Here is a 17,417-nt window from a genome sequence, read left to right as displayed (position 1 = left end):
CTAATAACTGACCACATGCAGCGGAGAATCGGGTAAGTGTGCCTAGGTCATAAGTCTTTTATAAAGATTCATTTTTTGGCATAAAATAGTGTTATTGGTTTAACTCCTGACTCCGTAAATAAACAAATTAATTGTACCTAAGCACAAAGGTAGTTTTTTTTCACTTGATGGCTGCATATGCTTTTTAAATTTATTATTATTTTTTATTTAATTTTATTTTCCAATTACTCTGTCAAATTATATTCTATGAAATTATTAATTTGTATCGTTTTTCTGTGTATTATAAAAGGAATTATTATTTTGCCCACCCCCTTTCCCCCCTTTTGTGTACAATGTGAACTAAAAAAAAGTGCAAATTTTAATGCAGGTCATTTCTTGATTAATTTTTCATATTAAAAAAAAGTCTGCATAAAACTAGTTCGTATTTAATTTGATGTACGATGTCCTGAAATAAAATAAAAATATAATAGTTTCTATGGGGCTCAAAATATTAAGAAATGACGTCATCCAAAATTGGGGCCTGTTTTTTTTCTATCACCTGCCATCTTTCTGGCTAACGTGCAAACCGTTACATTGGAATCATCGACATGCTACTCCTAAAATCAACCACAGACGTAATAAAACGTTTTGTCCTTATTGCTTGGGTTTAGCATGTTTGTGAATACTTTCAAATGGTGTAAACTTGCTATTTGTTGTGTTTTGTCGACATAAACAAAGATAACCTGGCGGAAAACTAGCAGAGCTACGAGTGATGGGGGGTGGGCGCCATCTTAGGGTGGGCGCCATCTTAAGACGGTAAAGTATTACACTTTTTATTTTTCCCACTTTTCTTTTAATTTATCCGTTGATAAAATTCAACGGGGTGTTCATGTAAATATGACAATTAATATAATTCGATGTAACGATTTTGTTAAACTTAAAAATCGAGTGAAATGGTTCTCATTTTTTCCCGGCTTCCTATTGGACAAGCGCCATCAAACGCCGTGACGTATATGAAAGACGTCAAAGAAAAGTGTTACCATGCTAATGTTATCAGTTGCAATTATAAAAATCCAAATATTTTCGATCTTCAAATAACATTTTGAACAAACGAGACAATGAATTATTTAATAAAAGTAGCCTAGGTAAAATACGTTTGTTTATATCACATCATAATTGTGTAGTCACCAACTTTTTTGGTTAATACACATTTTTCCATTAGTAAACTTGCATTAAAAAAGTGACTATAATCATTCTTAGACGATATAGAGAGATTTAAAAATGGTAACGTTATTTTTCCTTAGTGTCCAAAACTCAAATCGAATTTTAATGCGATGAGTTGATTCGCGAAGTGAATGGTTGAACGCGCCGTTCTAGTTGGGCGGGGTTTTTCACCCGTGACGTCACAGCGGCCTTCGCTCAACGGCAGTCATCCATCATCAGTCCATCTTTGCCTGCGAAGCATTCGGGTCTCTGCAAGCAGCAAGAAAGAAAAACTTATATTAAATCAAATGGAGTCCTTCGAAACTATTAACCAGCTTGGGTTGAGCTCCACCTTTGAGCTGATCGACTGGAATTTGACTTCTTCTCCAGATGCACTTGGGGAATTCACAACTTTTCCTGCCATGCAACAGGTAGGAGACCAAAATTATTATCATCCCAGTTTAATATTGTAGTTTAGATTTAGATCTTTTCCTAATAAATATGCTTAACTTTTTACTTTTGACAATAACTTCAGATGTCCGTAAAACTTTTCAGGTAAAAATATTTTTGTTCAGGCATCATGCTCTGCCAAGCTTTAACTGAAAATGCACCAATGGTTTTCTCTGCTAGATGCTCTTACTTTTACAAAATTACCACAATTGTCAAGAAATGGGAGTGTTTGGGCACAAGTGTTAAATTGCATGGGAAAAAAACATGCATGTTGCAAGTAATAGGCTCAAATAACAGCATTTAAACAACAGCTTTTACAACAATGTCAAGTAGTTAGATGATATTAACTGCTTTTTTTTCTTCTTTTTTCAGCAGAACACTGATGCTGGATTCTGGATTGGTCTTAAAAATATTGTTGAAGTCAGCACGTAAGTACCATTCTCACACACACACACACACATACACATGCTTTATAACATGGCCTAATGTCAGTTGGTTTTGTGTAGCCAAGGGCAGGTGAACCAACCACCCCCAGATTCCAACTATGGTGCTGATCCTCCACAAAAGTCCTCATCAACCTTGTAAGATGTCTCAACCGTTCACCAAAAATTTGCACTTTGGCAACACTCAGCCCAACTGACTTATTTTTGTGTTTTTATTTATTTATTAGGAAAAAGAGGACATCGGTGCGAGGCTCACCGGATTATATCAAGAAGCCCTTGAATGCCTTCATGCTTTATGCAAAGGAGAACCGGCCCATTTTGAAAATGCTTTATGAGAAAAAAGACAGCGCCAGCATTAACAAACTCTTGGGTCAGATGGTGAGTTTAACTGGCCATGCGGTGTGGTTGTTGCTGCTTGTGAACTTTTTGTGTGTGTTGACGCTCGTGTGGTTTTGTCCACAGTGGAAAACGCTTTCGCAAGGTGACAAACAGAAATATTTCGAGGAGGCGCAGCGCTTGAACGACGAGCACGCCATTATGTATCCCAACTGGTCGACCCGTGACAACTACGTAAGTTGAGAAACTGAGCAACAACTTGTCATAGCTGATGTTTTTCATGGAATTTTCAATATTATTTATCATATCATTTCTATATTCAACATATTCACACTCCAGCTTGGTCTTGATTATGTTTTGTTTTTATTTTCCAGGGTAAAACAAAGAAAAAGAAGTGTTGTCATGCGGCACGTAAGTTTCTTTCTTTCTTTCTTTTAATTCTTAAAATCCATTTAGGAGCTTAATATAAAAGTCACATGATTTGAGATCATAGTTGGTACATAAGAAAAGAAGAGTATTTGTGAGAAACCTGATGGAATTATGCCAATTATTCACTGCCAACTGATTGGACGTTTAGTGCTGTCAATGGCAGATAGTGAGTTAATACCCACGCTAAATCACGGGATAACCTACATTAATTTTTTTTTTTCAACTTCCAAAGGAAGATGTCGTTTTCTGACAACATTTTAAGGGTGGAAAAATGAACAATCAAGTCGTGCAATGTTATTGTTGTGGGTAGTAATTGTTGTTTGTTTTCTTCTCAGGGTGCACGAGCCAGCGCCCCGCTGCCACTTCGGTCGCTGCCTATCCGGTCTTTGCTCCTCCGGTTGCTGGCTATCCAGCGTCTCCTCCTCAAGTCAGTGTCTATCCAGTTTACGCCCATCAAGTCGATGCCGATCCAGGCTTTGTCCAGCCGGTCACTGCCTATCCATCCGCCTCTCCAACGGCAACTTTCCAAGCCGCTCCGGCAACGGTTCCCGACACCTGGCCCTTCTTCACGTCCTTTGACGTGACGACAGAGTTTCAGATGCCACTCAGCCTTGAGCTGGAACTAAATGATTTTTTTAAAGAGCATGGAGATATGCTCTTCGATGAATTCGAAGACCTTGATTTATCTGTTTTCGATTTGTAAAAAAAAATGTGAATACTATTTTACTACTGTTTTAAATGTTGTTTTTATGTTTTTATATTAAATAAGTGTTATTGTGTGATCTTAATCCAGAAATGTTTATTTTGTGGGAAATGCTTTTTTTTAGGTGAAAAAAATATTTTTTTAACGAAAAATTGTATTGCCAAAGTTAACACTGGAAGAAAAGGCGTTATAAATATTGATACATTCGGTTTCGGGCCTGCCAGTCACTATTTCAGGTTGTATTGCTTGCAGTAAATATTTTAACCAGCAGGGGACAGGCGCAGCGTTTTCATCGTCATTGTAGGCCAGATCGAAGTGAGGAAGTGACGTTCAATTTCCAACCTGTGACCGTGCGTGCACGATGCAAAATTATCGCTAATAGTATCTTAACAGAAAGGTAAAATTACAGTAATAAAACTAAATTATTAGTTTTTATACAAAAAGAAAAGTCCCCCCCGAAAAGAGTTACCATCAGTTCTGCCGAGAACTACGCATTGAATTGAATTGTTTGGTGAGTTCCTCATTTACCCACTTGTGCTATTCTCATAATGCCAAATTAAAACTATTTTGCTCAAATATGCAAGTTAATTAACTCCATATTTAATCAACCAGTTGGAGGCTTAATGAACATTGAAACAGGAGGCTTAATGAACATTCAAACAGAATAGGTTAACATTATTTGCTGCAACATTTGAGGTTCTCGAATTAATCTGCTTATATGCATATACAGTGGTACCTCGAGATACTATCGTAATCCATTCCGGAACTGAGCTCGTATGACGAGATTCTCGTAACTCGAGCGGACGTTTTCTCTGAAAAAACACCAAAAACAGGATATTGGATTGGAAAAAAAAAAATTTTTCCACGACAACGCACTCGTAAACGGAACAAACAAATTTAAATTAACTTGGATTAATATATACAGACACTCAAACATACGTTTAATGTAACTTTACACAAAACTGAATTCTAATTTTGTTGTAATCTTTTGTTACCTTCGTTTTCCGGGTTGGTGGTTTGCCACGCCGCCACCCTCACGTTCGCTATCGATGGACTGTTTGCTGTTGTATTGCCTTCAAAATATTCCCAAAATGATGCACACAAATGTCCTCACAATAGGACAACGCACGACCACTTGCCAACGAGAAATAGTCTTTAAAGAACGATCGCAGGAGCTTCTTTCCTTAGAAAGAATAACAGGAAATACAATAGTTGAGCTTACCCACGTGTTGATTGTGGGTAATGAAGTTTTATTCTGAGAAAGGTTGCCATTGCCTATGGGTGTTGTGTGCACGAGTATACTTCATTACCCAGAAAGCCCTCTTTTTGCCCGCGCATGCGCGTTGTGCGTTTCCTGGTCTTAGGAGAAACTCGTCTGAATTAATCGTTCCGTGCTCGTAAATATTGTTATACACGAAAGATATGCAAAAAAGACCTGGCTTGGTCGCATCACGAAATTTTGATCGCATGACGGGCGAATTATTCGATCGAAATTTCCGCCGTAAGACGAGAATTTTGTATGACGAGCGGTCGTATGACGAGAGATGTTTAAATATGTATACATATGTATATATTATATATATAATAAATATAAATCAACTTTAACTGATGGTCATTGGAATTGACATACATACGTGTCATTGGAATTGACAGACGTGTTTAAAATGTTACAAAATTATCCATCTCACTTCTTGGGATGTTCCACAGCTAATCACGGGATCGAAAATTTGGCCTGATCAAGTCATTTAAAAAAATCATTTAAATAAAGAATTGATGTCATGTTTTGTTGGGTTTATAAGCAAGATTTATCAAACGCTTTTTATTTTTACTAGGATGAGCGGTATGAAAAATGAACGAGTTTCTTATTCCATTTATTTATTTATTTTCTCAAGTGATATTGATATTATAGGGATCGCCGAAAGGGTGCAAAGTTTCTTGATACTCACTTGAGACCCCCAAAACGTCCTTATACAGGAAGGAAATTGTGGTGCAAACTTTTAGAGGTGCACCACTTGTATTCCGACCTTCTTTCAGCATGCGTGCAAAGCAAAACCAAACGTGAAGACCATCCGACCCCAAAATACTGTGAATGTGCATTTACAAACTTTTGTCATCTCCATGATCATCTTTGGACTTTTTGCGTTAATTCTATGCTAGGGTAGGGCTAACAGGAAATGGAAGTTGGATTGGTTATTTAATTAATGAAAATGTGATTGACACTTGGCACGGTCATGCCTTACTGAATCTTAGTACTACTAATAGGGCAACATTTTTAAAGCCTTATTACTTGCACCCCTTTTTCATTTATTCAAATTGGTTATAGTTGTAAACAGGCTTCACTTTTACCCAATCCAGCAATTTATTCATTTTTACATTGAGTTTACAGTACCTTTAATGTGTCTCACAATTTGATGTAATTTTGTAGTATAAAAAAACAATTTGCGGATCACTTGAGGATTCTACAAATTCTTAGGCCCCTATTGTTAATTTTAAGCCCATTCAAGGAAGTTTTTTTTGTCGAAAAAAGGTCCCCATAGAGCAGAGGTCGGGAACCTTTTTGACGAAGAGAGCCACAAACAATTCATATTTTCAAATGTTATTCCTTGTGAGCCATACTACAAATTTAAAAGTCAAAATACATACATGTAAACGAGTGCCTTTTTTGTAATTTCACCACTTTTAAAGTGGAAAAAACTGATTTTTTTAAAAAAGATTCTTATGCTGTTGCTAATCAATGAGAGGGTGCATTCTAGAAGAGTCTACTGCAAAAAAATAAAGATTAAAGCAAAAAAAAAGAAGATTAAAGCAGTTCTAAACGTAATATCTCAGTTCTGTCACCAGCGATTTCCATATTTTAGCTCACATGTTAGCAAAGAGCCAGATGCACCCATCAAAAGAGCCACATGTGGCTCCCGAGCCATAGGTTCCCTACCCCTGCTATAGAGAAACACGAAAAGAGTTCACATTTGATTTTGGGCTCTTTATTTATGTAGTAATGAAAATAGTGGCGACATGGTGAGAAGTGGTTAACACAAAGCTGTCTCCAGGCCGACCAGGTAGAATAAATAGAATGCTACACACGACATTAGTGTTAACGGTTTCCTTGACGACCGCAATGGCGTTCCCTGGTGTTGTGTCCGTCAGATCTTGTACAGCCCGAAAAAGTTGGCGTGGCTGGAGTGACTGAGATATTCCGGGTGCGACACGTTGACCAGCACACTTTGGTTCTGCCGCAGGTTCAGGGCCGACGCCAGGTAGCTGTCAGTGGTCCAGGCGTGCGGGGGCCCCCGCTCGTGGCGCTGAGAGCAGAAGCCCACCCGGTGGGCCTCCAGCAGGGCGCTGTCGTCACCCGACGGCGAGCGGAGGAACACGGTGTGGATGAAGGAGGACGTGGGCGAGCAGTGCTTGAAGATGAACTCCACCCGTGAGTAGACGTGGTAGAGTCCGCTCTGGTTGACGCGGAGGGCACCGTCCGACACCCGGTAGGCCACGCCTCCGCCGGTGAAGGCGCCGCTGATGCGCGAATCCCAGCGAAGCGTTTTGGGGAAGTGGCTCTTTTCAATTCGACCTGCGACACAAAAGAAACTTTTTGGATGGTAGAATGAAAGCAAATTTACCAGATAAAATGGGAAGCAATATTTTTTTCATGAAATTGAATCTTTTTTTTCTATTGTAAGTGAACATTTGTTTAATGAATCAAGGAAAACTATTGCACAATGGAAAAAAAGCGTTGATTTGATTAGGATTTTTATTTAGATTTTTTTTAACAAAATGTAAATGTTTTAAAATTATTTTAAAAAATATATATTTTCACATTGGACATGTTTAGAAAAAATATGAAATAGAACAGGTCCACCAAAATATTTTGTTCTCGAAAAGTGTTCTTTAAAAAAAAAAAGGGATTAATAAATAATTCTCTAACCTTTCAAAAAAATATTAAATGAAGTGAAAAAAGGTTTTTAATATTTTTCTATAAAGTCTAAAAAAAAAAATGCAGAAATAGTTTGTGTGGGAGCCTTCAGCCATATTTTAAAGAAACACTTTACCTATGACATGCGCTGCGGTCCTTTCTAACTCTTTCTTCTTTTTGTCATCTTTGTTCCGTCCGGTTTCATCCTTGAAACCTTGAAGACAGACAGCGCATTGCCACCGTCGCAACATTGCGGTGAAGGAGGTGGCGTCGGCACTTACCAATTTGCCTCTGAGCTCTGCCCAACTCTTGCGCTTGCTTGAGCTCACGTGACATCTGAGGGAAATAAAGAAATAAACGTGGTGAGTACCACAGAGTCACACACGATCAAATTCTTGGAATTTGTTTGAGCACTAACCAACCACACAAAGTCAAACTCACAGTTTTAAATGTCACACCACAGATAATGCTTTTGCTTCATCTGAACATGCAGGAAATGATTGTGTCCAAAAGACGCCGTCTTATTTACAAAATGTGCCAAAACTTAGCAAATTAAAAATGGAATTCAAATTTTTAATCAACTAACTGGCAACCAAGGTAGATGTATAATATTCGCCGGGTTTATTTTGTGGTAATTGGCAAACGAGGAAAATTCAAAACTATTGTTGTCATTAAACGTCCAATCCATTTTGACTGGGGGAGTATGGCAGCAAAAATAGGCACACTTGAAAATATGGAGAGAAAAAAAGGACACAAGTTCATTGCAAAATTAAAATATAAAATTAAAACCTAAATAAAACACATGATACAAACAAATAAGGTAACTAAAACATAATTGAGCAAATATAATGTAATAAAGAGATGTTTAAATACTACCAAATGTATAAAAAAGAAAGAAACAAAAGGGCCCAAAATTTCAAATTGTGATTTTTAGGAGAGAAAAAAAAAGGGAAACAAGTTGTTTGAGCGAAAAACCAAAATTTATGAAAGGGTAATTTGCATTTCTCAATAAACTGGTTATATGCCCACATCTGATTTGCTTTGTCCTCAAAATGCTGGTCACCTATGTCTTGTTTCCTGTTGGTCAGGGAGATTTGACACCACCTTGTGGCATCGTCAAGCCTTTCGGAAATGTCATCAAAACCGCGATGAGGTGAGTTTCCACCGACAAAAATGCATCCAAATCCAGTGATTTAAAAAAACAAAAACTTTTTATGATGTGAACCCATAGTAAATGTCCTTACCTTTCTTAAATCCTTCAGCTCCATCTGCATGTTGTACACGAGGTAGCCACCGAAGCCCAGAGCTGCAAACACCACCAGAAAGAGCAGCAGGGCCCCAGTGGCCAATGTGGCCAATTTGGGGATGACGCCACCCCCCTTTCGGTCCCGCCGGGGCCAGACGGGTGGCCGGTCCGGCTGATGCTGGTGAAGGTGCAGTTGACCCCTGTCCACGAAGTTGCCCTGCTCATAGATCATCGCGCCGTGCTGCAAAGTACGTATGTGTTGTCTTGTATGTAACACTACCGCTCGCAAATTCCGTCCCCTTTGCACGTATGTCGTCGGCGTCTTAACACGGCGCGTTTTGAAAAAGCCTCAGGATGTGAGTCACAATCACCCGTCCTACTTTGAAAGGACCCTTTCCCACCTCATTTTACCCGTTCTTGTAGTCAGTCATTCACGTTGGGGGTTTAAAAGAATGCTTTAAGGAATTTTTAAATATGAAATTAAAGAACAAAAAATGTTTGATATTTTGACCACACATAACAATTGTGTGCTTTTTCCAGTTTATCTAATTTGCAAAATAGCAACAAAAAATAACTACACGATGTGTGTGAATAATGTTCAATAGATTGCAATATTTGAAACATTTAGTGTGAACAAAATTACAAAAGATTTTTTTTTCTAACAAGCAAGTTAGATTTTAAAAAAATGTAGATTTTATGTTAATGCTTGATTAGAATTTCCTATGTAAAAATGTAAGATAAGATATCAGGCCAACTATTTGGCGGTCGTTGATAACCTAAATGTCCAAATCAGTTAATCATGGAGGTGCGAATGAACGCACAGTCAAAGGCACTGAAAGATGAGCATTCACTGCCATTCTTCCCAGTTTAAAAGAGTTGGACATAAAACGTTCTCAATGGCATGCAATGAATTACGTACTATTAATTTCAAAAGTACTTTAGAGCAACTTAGACATCTGTTGTGGTCAATAGCAGCTAAAGCTGAGCGAGGTCACAAGAGATTTTTAAATCAACACAAAAAAGATGCATTCCCAGAGCAAAATACACACGGGCCATTTATTTTTGTCTTCATTTACCTTTTTGTATTTATTGAAATTTTCTTTCCTTTTAAACATTTATAAATTCATTTATGTAGAATTGATTTTGTTATTACTAATGGTTTTTTCTTTTTAATAAGTTACTATTTAAGTTATATTTATTCCTTAAATCGATCATTCAAATACATTATTCATTTATTTAAAATGTAAAAATATACCCCATCACAAAATATGTACAGGAAGGATTAATAATCGCAATTGGATGCCAAATAGGGGCTGCAAAATATTCGAAAAAAAATGCATGCACGGAAGGGTTGAATTACCATAAATAGTCATTTGCCCTAGGAAAAGTTAAAAACGTTAATTTATTTTTACATTAAAAAGATTGTTTTTTCCTATTTCAACTCGTGTGAAATTGTATAAGTTGGCTTTGTGTGAAAAGTTGAGAAGAGGCATCGCATGCAAGCAACGTGTGAACGCTGACTAAGTCCTATTTACAAAAACAGTCGAGACTTCCTCTGCAGTTCTTTGTGGTCTTTGAGACTCAACTCCACTCACTTTCTGGGGCACCTCTGACTTTTTTGAATGCCCTCTTTTTGCATCAGACATACCAACTTGCGGTGTGTTGAGCGAGCGAATCGCGGCGCTTTGCGAGTAAGCGGTAGCTGATGAATCATGGCAGATTTCAGAAGGGCTTGTGGTTATGTTTAAGAAAATGACGATGTGGAAAAAGGCCTTTTAACACCCCTTATTACCACAATAATTCACAAGCGCATGGGAAAACAATGCAAAAAGGACACAATAAAGGTTTGTCCACAAAGTATGCTGAGGTCTTTAAAAAAAAATAAAAAAGTTAAATACAGACAGCAAAATTGGCGCAAGATGTGCCTTTAACAACAAACAGAGACTTTGATAGGAAGAGAACAATCGCTATCAAATCAAAATGAAAAAAATCACGGTATTTAACAGATTTCCATATAGCTGCCAAGACAATTCATTTAATCTGACTGACTTTTTCCCAACCTCATTGTTAAGAACAAACTAGCAGTCAGTACAGGTAACCGCTACTTAAAACTCAGTCTCCGCTTCACCAGTGTGTGGTGTGCCTCAAGGCTCATTTTTTGGACAATTACTTTGGATTAACACGCTGGCCGCTGGCCGAACAACAGGAAGTTACAGTCTCCTTTCATTGCTATGACAATGACAATGTAATCAATCGATCGATCGGTCATTAAGACGGCATTTTTTTGTATTATTTTTATCTTGTCAGATCAGCCTGAACAAATGTGAATGTCTAAAATGTAAAAAAAAAAAAGATTCCCCAACTAAAACTTGGAAAACCTGTGTTTTGTTTTTCACATAGAAAAATACATGGCTGGAACATCACGTTTCCGACTCCTCCCCAGAAGAAGAATAACAGTCCAGCCCTAGCACATGATCCACGGAGGATTTCGAAGCCGCCTCATCGGCAGCGTCTTTGGACGCTGCTGCTGCTGCTGCTGCTGCATTACCCAGGTTAGGCAGAGAACGCTGAAGTATCCTCGCTAGGTTTTGTGTTTCTGAGACACCTTGGTGATCTGGCGCGCCTCTGAACGCTGCGGCGGCCATTGCTAGGCGTGTGCGATCGAAAGCGAGGGGCTGGTCTTGGTCTGTGGAGGTCACTTCTGTAGTATGTAGAGAAACTGGCATGCTGCTCTCTGGTTGAATGAAGAGTTTACTTGAGGTTTTAGACTTCTTTACTGTGACAAAAAAAGAAGCAACTACAGTCATTTAGAAGAAACTAGCAGCGTAAAATCCCAATGACAAAACACGAAACTATCCTATTAGCTGTTGGTGCCACAAGATGGCGCCAAGGCCATGTTTTATCGAGAGTTGTTCATTTACTGGTTGCGATTGAGGGCGTTAGATGTCCAATCTATTTTGACTGAAGGGTTAGCAGTGATAATTCACTGCCAGGCCCTACCAGTATAAATGTATGATTGTATAGCACCATCAATGTCACTGAAACAAATGCGTTAACTGCAGTTGAATCAGACTTCTTTTGCTGCCAATGTGAACTAACTAACATTAGATTTTGGACTAAAGGCCACTCACCGACGCTCGTAGACTCTTGCACGTCTCCTCTCCGTTTACAATAAGCTCTGGGGGTCCATGGATGGTGCTTGCAGGTGGGGTCAAGCTCACGTAACTTGATGATGAACCTTTTGTACTCTCGCTCCAGGGCCTCCAACTTGAGTTGGAATTCTGCTAGCTTCCTCTCGGGGTAGTGGGTCAGTTGGGATTGCTAGAAGAGGGAAAATAACTAAATGGCAGATATTGTTCCACACAAAAAAATGCAAAGAAATTAACGTGAGCATGTCATTACCTGCAAATAATACTCCATTTCTTTCTTGATGCTTGGGATCCACTTTTTGACAGAGGTAGTCGAGTTAAGTGTACACTAGGAAGGGACATTTAATTTCATGCAATTAAGTTCCATTTGAAATCTGATTGAATCATTTTACACACGACTTTTTCAGATATTTAGTCGAGATGAGTGAATTTGAGACTTGAGAAGAATAAGGTTAATTACCAGCTTTGGCCGTCTCTCTCTGACATCTTTTATTCGACCTTCTGTTACAAAAATAGTAGAACGTAAATGTCATTTATTAGGGTGTATAGCCGTTGGATGCTAATTACCTATATCATGTACTTGATTTATAATTGTAACAACGTTACCTTCTCTCTCTTTCTGTAACCAAAGTCTGTTTAAGCGTCCTTGTTGCTTTTCTTCGTTACGAGCCATTTTTCATAAGCGACAAATTCGATTGCCTCGGAAAGCAACCGGAAGTAAACAAAATCACGTGATGCCAAAGTCACATGTTGTCTCTTTCTGCGTGATAGTATCGCGAGAACAGCCCGAACCTTGTCAGGAACAGCTCTCCCTGTACAAAGTGATTAGGAAAATTTAAAAATGTACTATATTCAATTCAGTTATGGCGTACTTTTGGCCATTGAGAAATAATAATAATAATTAATGAGGGACATTTACAATTTACAGTTCAGTGCAATATGGAACATGATATAAAATCTAAAGTAAACGTTAGAAAGTGTCAGGTAAAATACAAAAACTGTAAAGGATGTGGTAGTCATTGAGTCTTTTTCAGCAAAAATACGGTATTTAATTTACACGTTCTGTCGTGAATGTCGTCCATTGTCAAAGGTCTCGCGATTTACCGTATACAGAGGAGATTACCAAAGCGAAGTCACTTCCCGTAAGTGACGCCCCCTTTTCGTGACGTTGAGCGTCCGAGCGACCCATCTCCTTATATGGAGAAGCTGGGACTTCTTCCGGAATGATGTCAGCTAGTCCATCCTTTCGGCAATCGGATCAGGAAAATAATTAGGCTGCACGATTAGAAAAAGATGCTTAAATGTTGACAAAATGCTACTGTACTGGCATTTTAGATCATCTCGGTGTATTTAAATTTCGAGAATAATTAATCACAAAAACGAATACAGTCCTGTGGTAGTAGATTTAGTGGGCCTGTGTCGCCCCTTAGTGGTGAATTGAGCGCTCAGGCACATCAAAACTTTTTAAAGCACTGTTTTAACTATCTTCACCTGCAGTTAATAATACACTTAAGAGTGTTAAAACTAATGGAAGGTATTTAGTAGCTCATCAACTAAATGGCTAACTTACTGACTGGCATTGACGTTGACAGACACCCCAATCCATTTGAACTGGGAGAGGCTGGCAGTAAATGAGCACATTCACCCACTGTTATCATTAAAATTAACGGTAGAGATAGTGATAGCTAATTTAATAAAAACTGACACATTGACAGCAATGGATGTGTAAATTATTTGAAGTGGGGGAGTTGCCAGGCATTCCTTTTGAAATGAACTGGATGTCGACTGCTGTCATTGGAAGTTTATTTTTAAATTAACTGCCACTAATTTCTTGTTGACGCGTCCAAAACTTTGTCGAACTTAGTGTTATAATGTAATCATAGTAATCTAACAATGCTTTTATCAACTTTTGTTGTGTTCGAGTTGTGTCTTATGGTCTTAGTTTTTTTTTTTTACTTGGAAGTTTTATTATATTTAACAGGAACTGCATTAAGTGATTTTTCTTTCATTTCACATGATGGGTTTTTTCATGTTTACACAAGACAGGAAGTAGTAAGGAATGTGTGGTGTAAGAACATGAAGGCTAGGTGGTTGAATTCCGCCTTTGTCAAATACGTGAAATTCCACAGGTGTCATAACTCACCCTGACAATTTTTTGTTTCAGTTCTCAAGATGTGAAATTCAAGTCAGCTTTCTTGGCCTGTCACCCTGGACTCATGGAATTTAACCAGCAAGGTACTACACATCACAGTTCTTGCGACATGTTGTGACATGCCTTATTGTTGTATGGCACACCCACAAGTAAGAACACAAGGAGATACTGTAATTTCATTGTAGACAGTTTATTTTCTTCTTAAATATGGATGACTTCCAAACATAAAAAAATTAGACTTATTACAAATGGTAAACATAAGTACTCAAAGTTGATCTTATATACATATAGCAATGAGTGAAACCCCATTAAACAAAGTCAATCTTGAATTTTCTAACTTCTTACAATAAAGAAAAAGTTGTGTCGGAACTCAAGAAGTCAGACGACGTGTCGCGCGCGCCCCCCCGGCCCCCCTCAAGAACTTGAGTCCAAATGCTTAGGATGAGCTGCAACAAGAAAACAAGTCCATTGTATGATTGCAGTTTCATATTGAGTCAGTAATACTGAATGTATTTTCCACTGATCCAAAGCAAGAAAAAAAACGTTTTGTCCAGTTTGGCTAAGAAAAACAGAATAGAATTCTGCTTTTTTCACCGTGTCCAGGGCAGCTCCCATCGGGACCAACCTCGTGGCACTGGGATAGTTTTTTTTTAAAAGTTGAACTTTTTATTTTTCTGCACGGCCCCTCGGACCTTCCTGCCAGTGTTCCGCCTCTTCATCCCGAACAGGGATTTTTTGGGGGGGTTCAACTTCTTGGTAGTCTCCTTTCCTCCTCAGAATGTCTGGAGCTGCTGCGTCAACATGAGTTGACAGCCGCTGTTGACGTGGTTCATCACTTTCTGCTTAAGTTGAGCCACCTGCTCGCGCAACATGTTGGCCGTGGACGCCAGTTCCGAGTTTTGCGACTTGAGGTTCTTGACTTTGTCCTCCAGCCGAGAGATGCGCTCCAGCTTCCTCTTGCGGCACTTGGAGGCGGCGATGCGGTTGCGCATTCGCTTGCGCTCGGCCTTGATGCGCTCCTGGCTCTCCATGTTGATGGGGGACAGCGGAGGGGTCTCGCCCGGCATCTCGGGCACCGTTTGAGGCTCCTCTTTGAGCGTGGAGAGCAGCGGCAGGTGGGAGGAAGAAGAGGAGGAGGAGGAGGAGGAGGAACAGGAGGAGGTAGAGGGCGGCTGGGCGTAAATCGGGAAGGACGCGCTGGTGTAACTCAAAGCCGCGCTAGTGTAACTCGGCACCGACGTGGTGTAACTCGGGGAAGACACGGCGCTGCTGATAGCAGGCTGGAAAGTGTTCAAATCCTCGTAGACCGGCGAGTCCGAGCGGACGCTGCCGCTGTACACGGCCACCCCGGCGAGGGACGGCGCGGCCGCCCCCGAGGGGACGCTCACCCCGGGCATGTGCTGGTGGTGGAGCTCGGCCAGGGCGCGCACGAAGCCCTCGGCGAATCCCTCCTGCTCGTCGGTCACGTTCTTGGGGCACAAGAACTGAGTCGGCGTCGGCGTGGTGGTGATGAGCCCGTTGCTCGACTGGATGATGAGTCGCTCCAGTTCGGGGGAGGCTAGCTTCAGCAAGCCCACGTCCGGGGAGGTGAGCAGTTCGCCGGCCCTGGCCCGGAGGTGAGGCTTCAGGCTACCGGCGGGGTCGGACAAGTTCAGCGTCATGCTGTGCTTGAGCGCCTTGGAGCCGCTGTATCCGTAGCCGGCGCCGTTGAGCGAGTCGTCGTAGAAAGTAGTTTCCATCCTCGTATACATAGAAGTGAAACCGAAAAAAATATATAAAAAAAAAATAATTTCAAAAAACGAAATAATAAACGACTTCCTCCTGGTGAACAGCTGACGTCCCCAAAAAGTCCCGGCAAAAGTTTTCAAAAATGCACTTTCGAGTAGCGAATCCAGTCGACACTGGATACTCAGTGTTTTGCTTTCGGACAGCTTCTAAGAAATAGATCCACTTTTTTTTCTTGATTTTTTTTCCCTAAAAGAATCCGCCGGGGTGATCGTTCCAAAGTGAGGGCTGGTGTTTCCCCTACGCTGCTTGTGTATACTCTGACTTGGAGAAGCGTGGAGGCAAACCTTATGCCGCTGCTGCCTCTCCGAAAATAGCCATGATGTCACGAGAGGGCTCTCCCATTGGCCGGGGGGCGTGTCTAAAGGCGGAGCGACCATGCGTCGCCACAGCAACCTAACACCCACCCGCCCAGAAGTTTCTGATATTCGCGGTGCATGTTGGGATGAGGTCATGCCGTGGAAGAGCGCCTGCGCGGTGCATTGTGGGTTGACGTATTGTTTTTGAATATCTGGTTACCCGCCCTTGCTGTCAGTGGCGGGATGGCCAGCGTTCGAGACAGTAGCACCATAGTCCTTCCATTTATATTTTTTTAAAACACTTTAGAACCCATTAAATGCCACATAAATACGCTCTTAAAGTTGTTTAAAACAGCTACTTTACTGGCAAGTTATGTTGGCACTATTTTCACTTTTTGACACTCCTTTTTACTGGGTGTTTGTGGTTTACGTCGCTTCCCGATGATAGTTAGCTTTTGTTTTTAATTATTGTGAATTAAGATTGAAGTGCAAAGATCTGTAAGGTTGTGAGATAAAGCCTCATTATAAATTGTAATCAAAAGCACATTTATTTTAATATTGCTTTTCTCTCACTCGGTGGCAATCCCAACATTTATAGTTGTAGTAAAATAAATAGAAAGCAGATTTTAAAAGTCTGACATGCTCTACCAATTGTGGATAAAGCACAAATGCAACAATGTGAACGAGCCAATTTTCTATATTTCATTCAAAATAGACCATAGAAAATACATCAAATGTTTAAACTGAGAAAATGCATGCTTTCAAAGGAAAAATCTGTGATTTTAAATTGTATGCTATCAAAAAAAGTTGGGACCGTTAGCAATAAGTGGCAAAATCAGCAGGAACACAGAAACAAACCAGAAGAATCGTGGAAAGTCCCTCTAGTTGGCATTAATGTGGCCTGAGAACCAAACTGGGTTTGACATCCATATTTCATTAAGCCTCTAGTATTTTCCTCTTTGGTTCCCATTGACAGAAATCGATGTCCAATCCATTTTGACAGAAGGGAAGAGCAACTGCCATTAAAAATGATTGACTTAAAGCCCAAAGAAACCAACATCCTGTGGGACCTTTGCCTTCTGTGAGCGCATTTGATTAGACTCACAAATGCCCGTAAGATATACAGTAATAGTAAACCTTTATTAGATTTCAACATCCTTTTTTTTCATAAATTCTTCCTTGCCCCTGGTGGGAAGAAGCTTCTTCACCCCTAGTCTCATTCTGAGAGCCATGTACATTTTAGTTTAGGAGTAATAGGGTTACAGATATACTGTAAGGCCCTGCCTGTAAAGTGCAAGTACATCTGCTATTATCCGTGTCAGAGTGTGTAATT

At 39.9% G+C, this 17,417-nt stretch overlaps 4 protein-coding genes and 2 long non-coding RNA genes across 10 annotated transcripts in view; 3 read left to right on the top strand and 3 right to left on the bottom strand.

Moving 5' to 3' along the window:
* The first annotated feature begins 2,170 nt into the window (after window positions 1–2,170).
* On the top strand, window positions 2,171–2,628 carry LOC144078560 (uncharacterized). The gene is made up of 3 exons (XR_013301248.1): window positions 2,171–2,213; window positions 2,303–2,453; window positions 2,538–2,628. It is a non-coding gene; the product is annotated as an uncharacterized LOC144078560 (long non-coding RNA).
* A 1,203-nt stretch (window positions 2,629–3,831) lies between these two features.
* Window positions 3,832–12,022, top strand: LOC144079362 (uncharacterized). 2 transcript variants are annotated; one of them, XR_013301506.1, is made up of 6 exons: window positions 3,832–4,054; window positions 6,780–6,967; window positions 7,679–7,815; window positions 8,542–8,606; window positions 8,716–8,947; window positions 11,100–12,022. It is a non-coding gene; the product is annotated as an uncharacterized LOC144079362 (long non-coding RNA). The 2 variants fall into 2 exon arrangements; XR_013301505.1 differs by having other exon boundaries at window positions 7,675–7,815.
* On the bottom strand, window positions 6,652–9,035 carry faslg (Fas ligand (TNF superfamily, member 6)). Its single transcript, XM_077608070.1, has 4 exons — window positions 8,698–9,035; window positions 7,735–7,789; window positions 7,590–7,667; window positions 6,652–7,111 (listed from the first exon to the last, which is right to left on the bottom strand). Exons 1-4 carry the CDS (start codon window positions 8,929–8,931, stop codon window positions 6,684–6,686), a joined length of 795 nt encoding a protein of 264 aa, XP_077464196.1. The 5' UTR covers window positions 8,932–9,035; the 3' UTR covers window positions 6,652–6,683.
* On the bottom strand, window positions 10,541–13,087 carry LOC144079361 (uncharacterized). 2 transcript variants are annotated; one of them, XM_077608071.1, is made up of 6 exons: window positions 12,953–13,087; window positions 12,455–12,660; window positions 12,309–12,349; window positions 12,102–12,176; window positions 11,831–12,020; window positions 10,541–11,475 (listed from the first exon to the last, which is right to left on the bottom strand). In XM_077608071.1, the coding sequence occupies exons 2-6, from the start codon at window positions 12,519–12,521 to the stop codon at window positions 11,120–11,122; spliced, it is 729 nt and encodes a 242-aa protein (XP_077464197.1). In that variant the 5' UTR covers window positions 12,522–12,660; window positions 12,953–13,087; the 3' UTR covers window positions 10,541–11,119. The 2 variants fall into 2 exon arrangements, with proteins under 2 accessions (XP_077464197.1, XP_077464198.1); XM_077608072.1 differs by lacking the exon at window positions 12,953–13,087 and having other exon boundaries at window positions 12,455–12,675.
* Window positions 13,088–14,012: 925 nt separating this feature from the next.
* LOC144079427 (uncharacterized) overlaps window positions 14,013–17,417 on the top strand; it is a 43,206-nt gene continuing 39,801 nt past the window's right edge. For all 3 annotated transcript variants that reach the window (XR_013301522.1, XM_077608186.1, XM_077608185.1), the window contains exon 1: window positions 14,013–14,083. The gene's annotated coding sequence lies outside the window, so the exon portion shown is untranslated. The remainder of the gene's footprint in view (window positions 14,084–17,417) is intronic.
* Window positions 14,175–16,083, bottom strand: jun (Jun proto-oncogene, AP-1 transcription factor subunit). Its single transcript, XM_077608028.1, has one exon. The coding sequence runs from the start codon at window positions 15,749–15,751 to the stop codon at window positions 14,774–14,776; it is 978 nt and encodes a 325-aa protein (XP_077464154.1). The 5' UTR covers window positions 15,752–16,083; the 3' UTR covers window positions 14,175–14,773.

Source organism: Stigmatopora argus, chromosome 8 (genome assembly GCF_051989625.1).
Source record: "Stigmatopora argus isolate UIUO_Sarg chromosome 8, RoL_Sarg_1.0, whole genome shotgun sequence".
Taxonomy (NCBI): Eukaryota; Metazoa; Chordata; class Actinopteri; order Syngnathiformes; family Syngnathidae; genus Stigmatopora; species Stigmatopora argus.
Note: the sequence above shows the minus strand (reverse complement) of the source record. Positions and strands in the feature narration are given on the sequence as shown.

Coding starts and splice junctions, on each gene's coding strand:
- LOC144079361 (XM_077608071.1), bottom strand. CDS start 12,521: ATGGCTCGTAACGAAGAAAAGCAACAAGGACGCTTAAACAGACTTTGG. Junction 12,350..12,454: donor GTTACAGAAAGAGAGAGAAG/GTAACGTTGTTA, acceptor TTTTTGTAACAG/AAGGTCGAATAAAAGATGTC. Junction 12,177..12,308: donor GAGAGAGACGGCCAAAGCTG/GTAATTAACCTT, acceptor GTCCCTTCCTAG/TGTACACTTAACTCGACTAC.
- jun (XM_077608028.1), bottom strand. CDS start 15,751: ATGTATACGAGGATGGAAACTACTTTCTACGACGACTCGCTCAACGGC.
- faslg (XM_077608070.1), bottom strand. CDS start 8,931: ATGATCTATGAGCAGGGCAACTTCGTGGACAGGGGTCAACTGCACCTT. Junction 7,668..7,734: donor CAGAGCTCAGAGGCAAATTG/GTAAGTGCCGAC, acceptor TCTGTCTTCAAG/GTTTCAAGGATGAAACCGGA. Junction 7,112..7,589: donor GACCGCAGCGCATGTCATAG/GTAAAGTGTTTC, acceptor TTTGTGTCGCAG/GTCGAATTGAAAAGAGCCAC.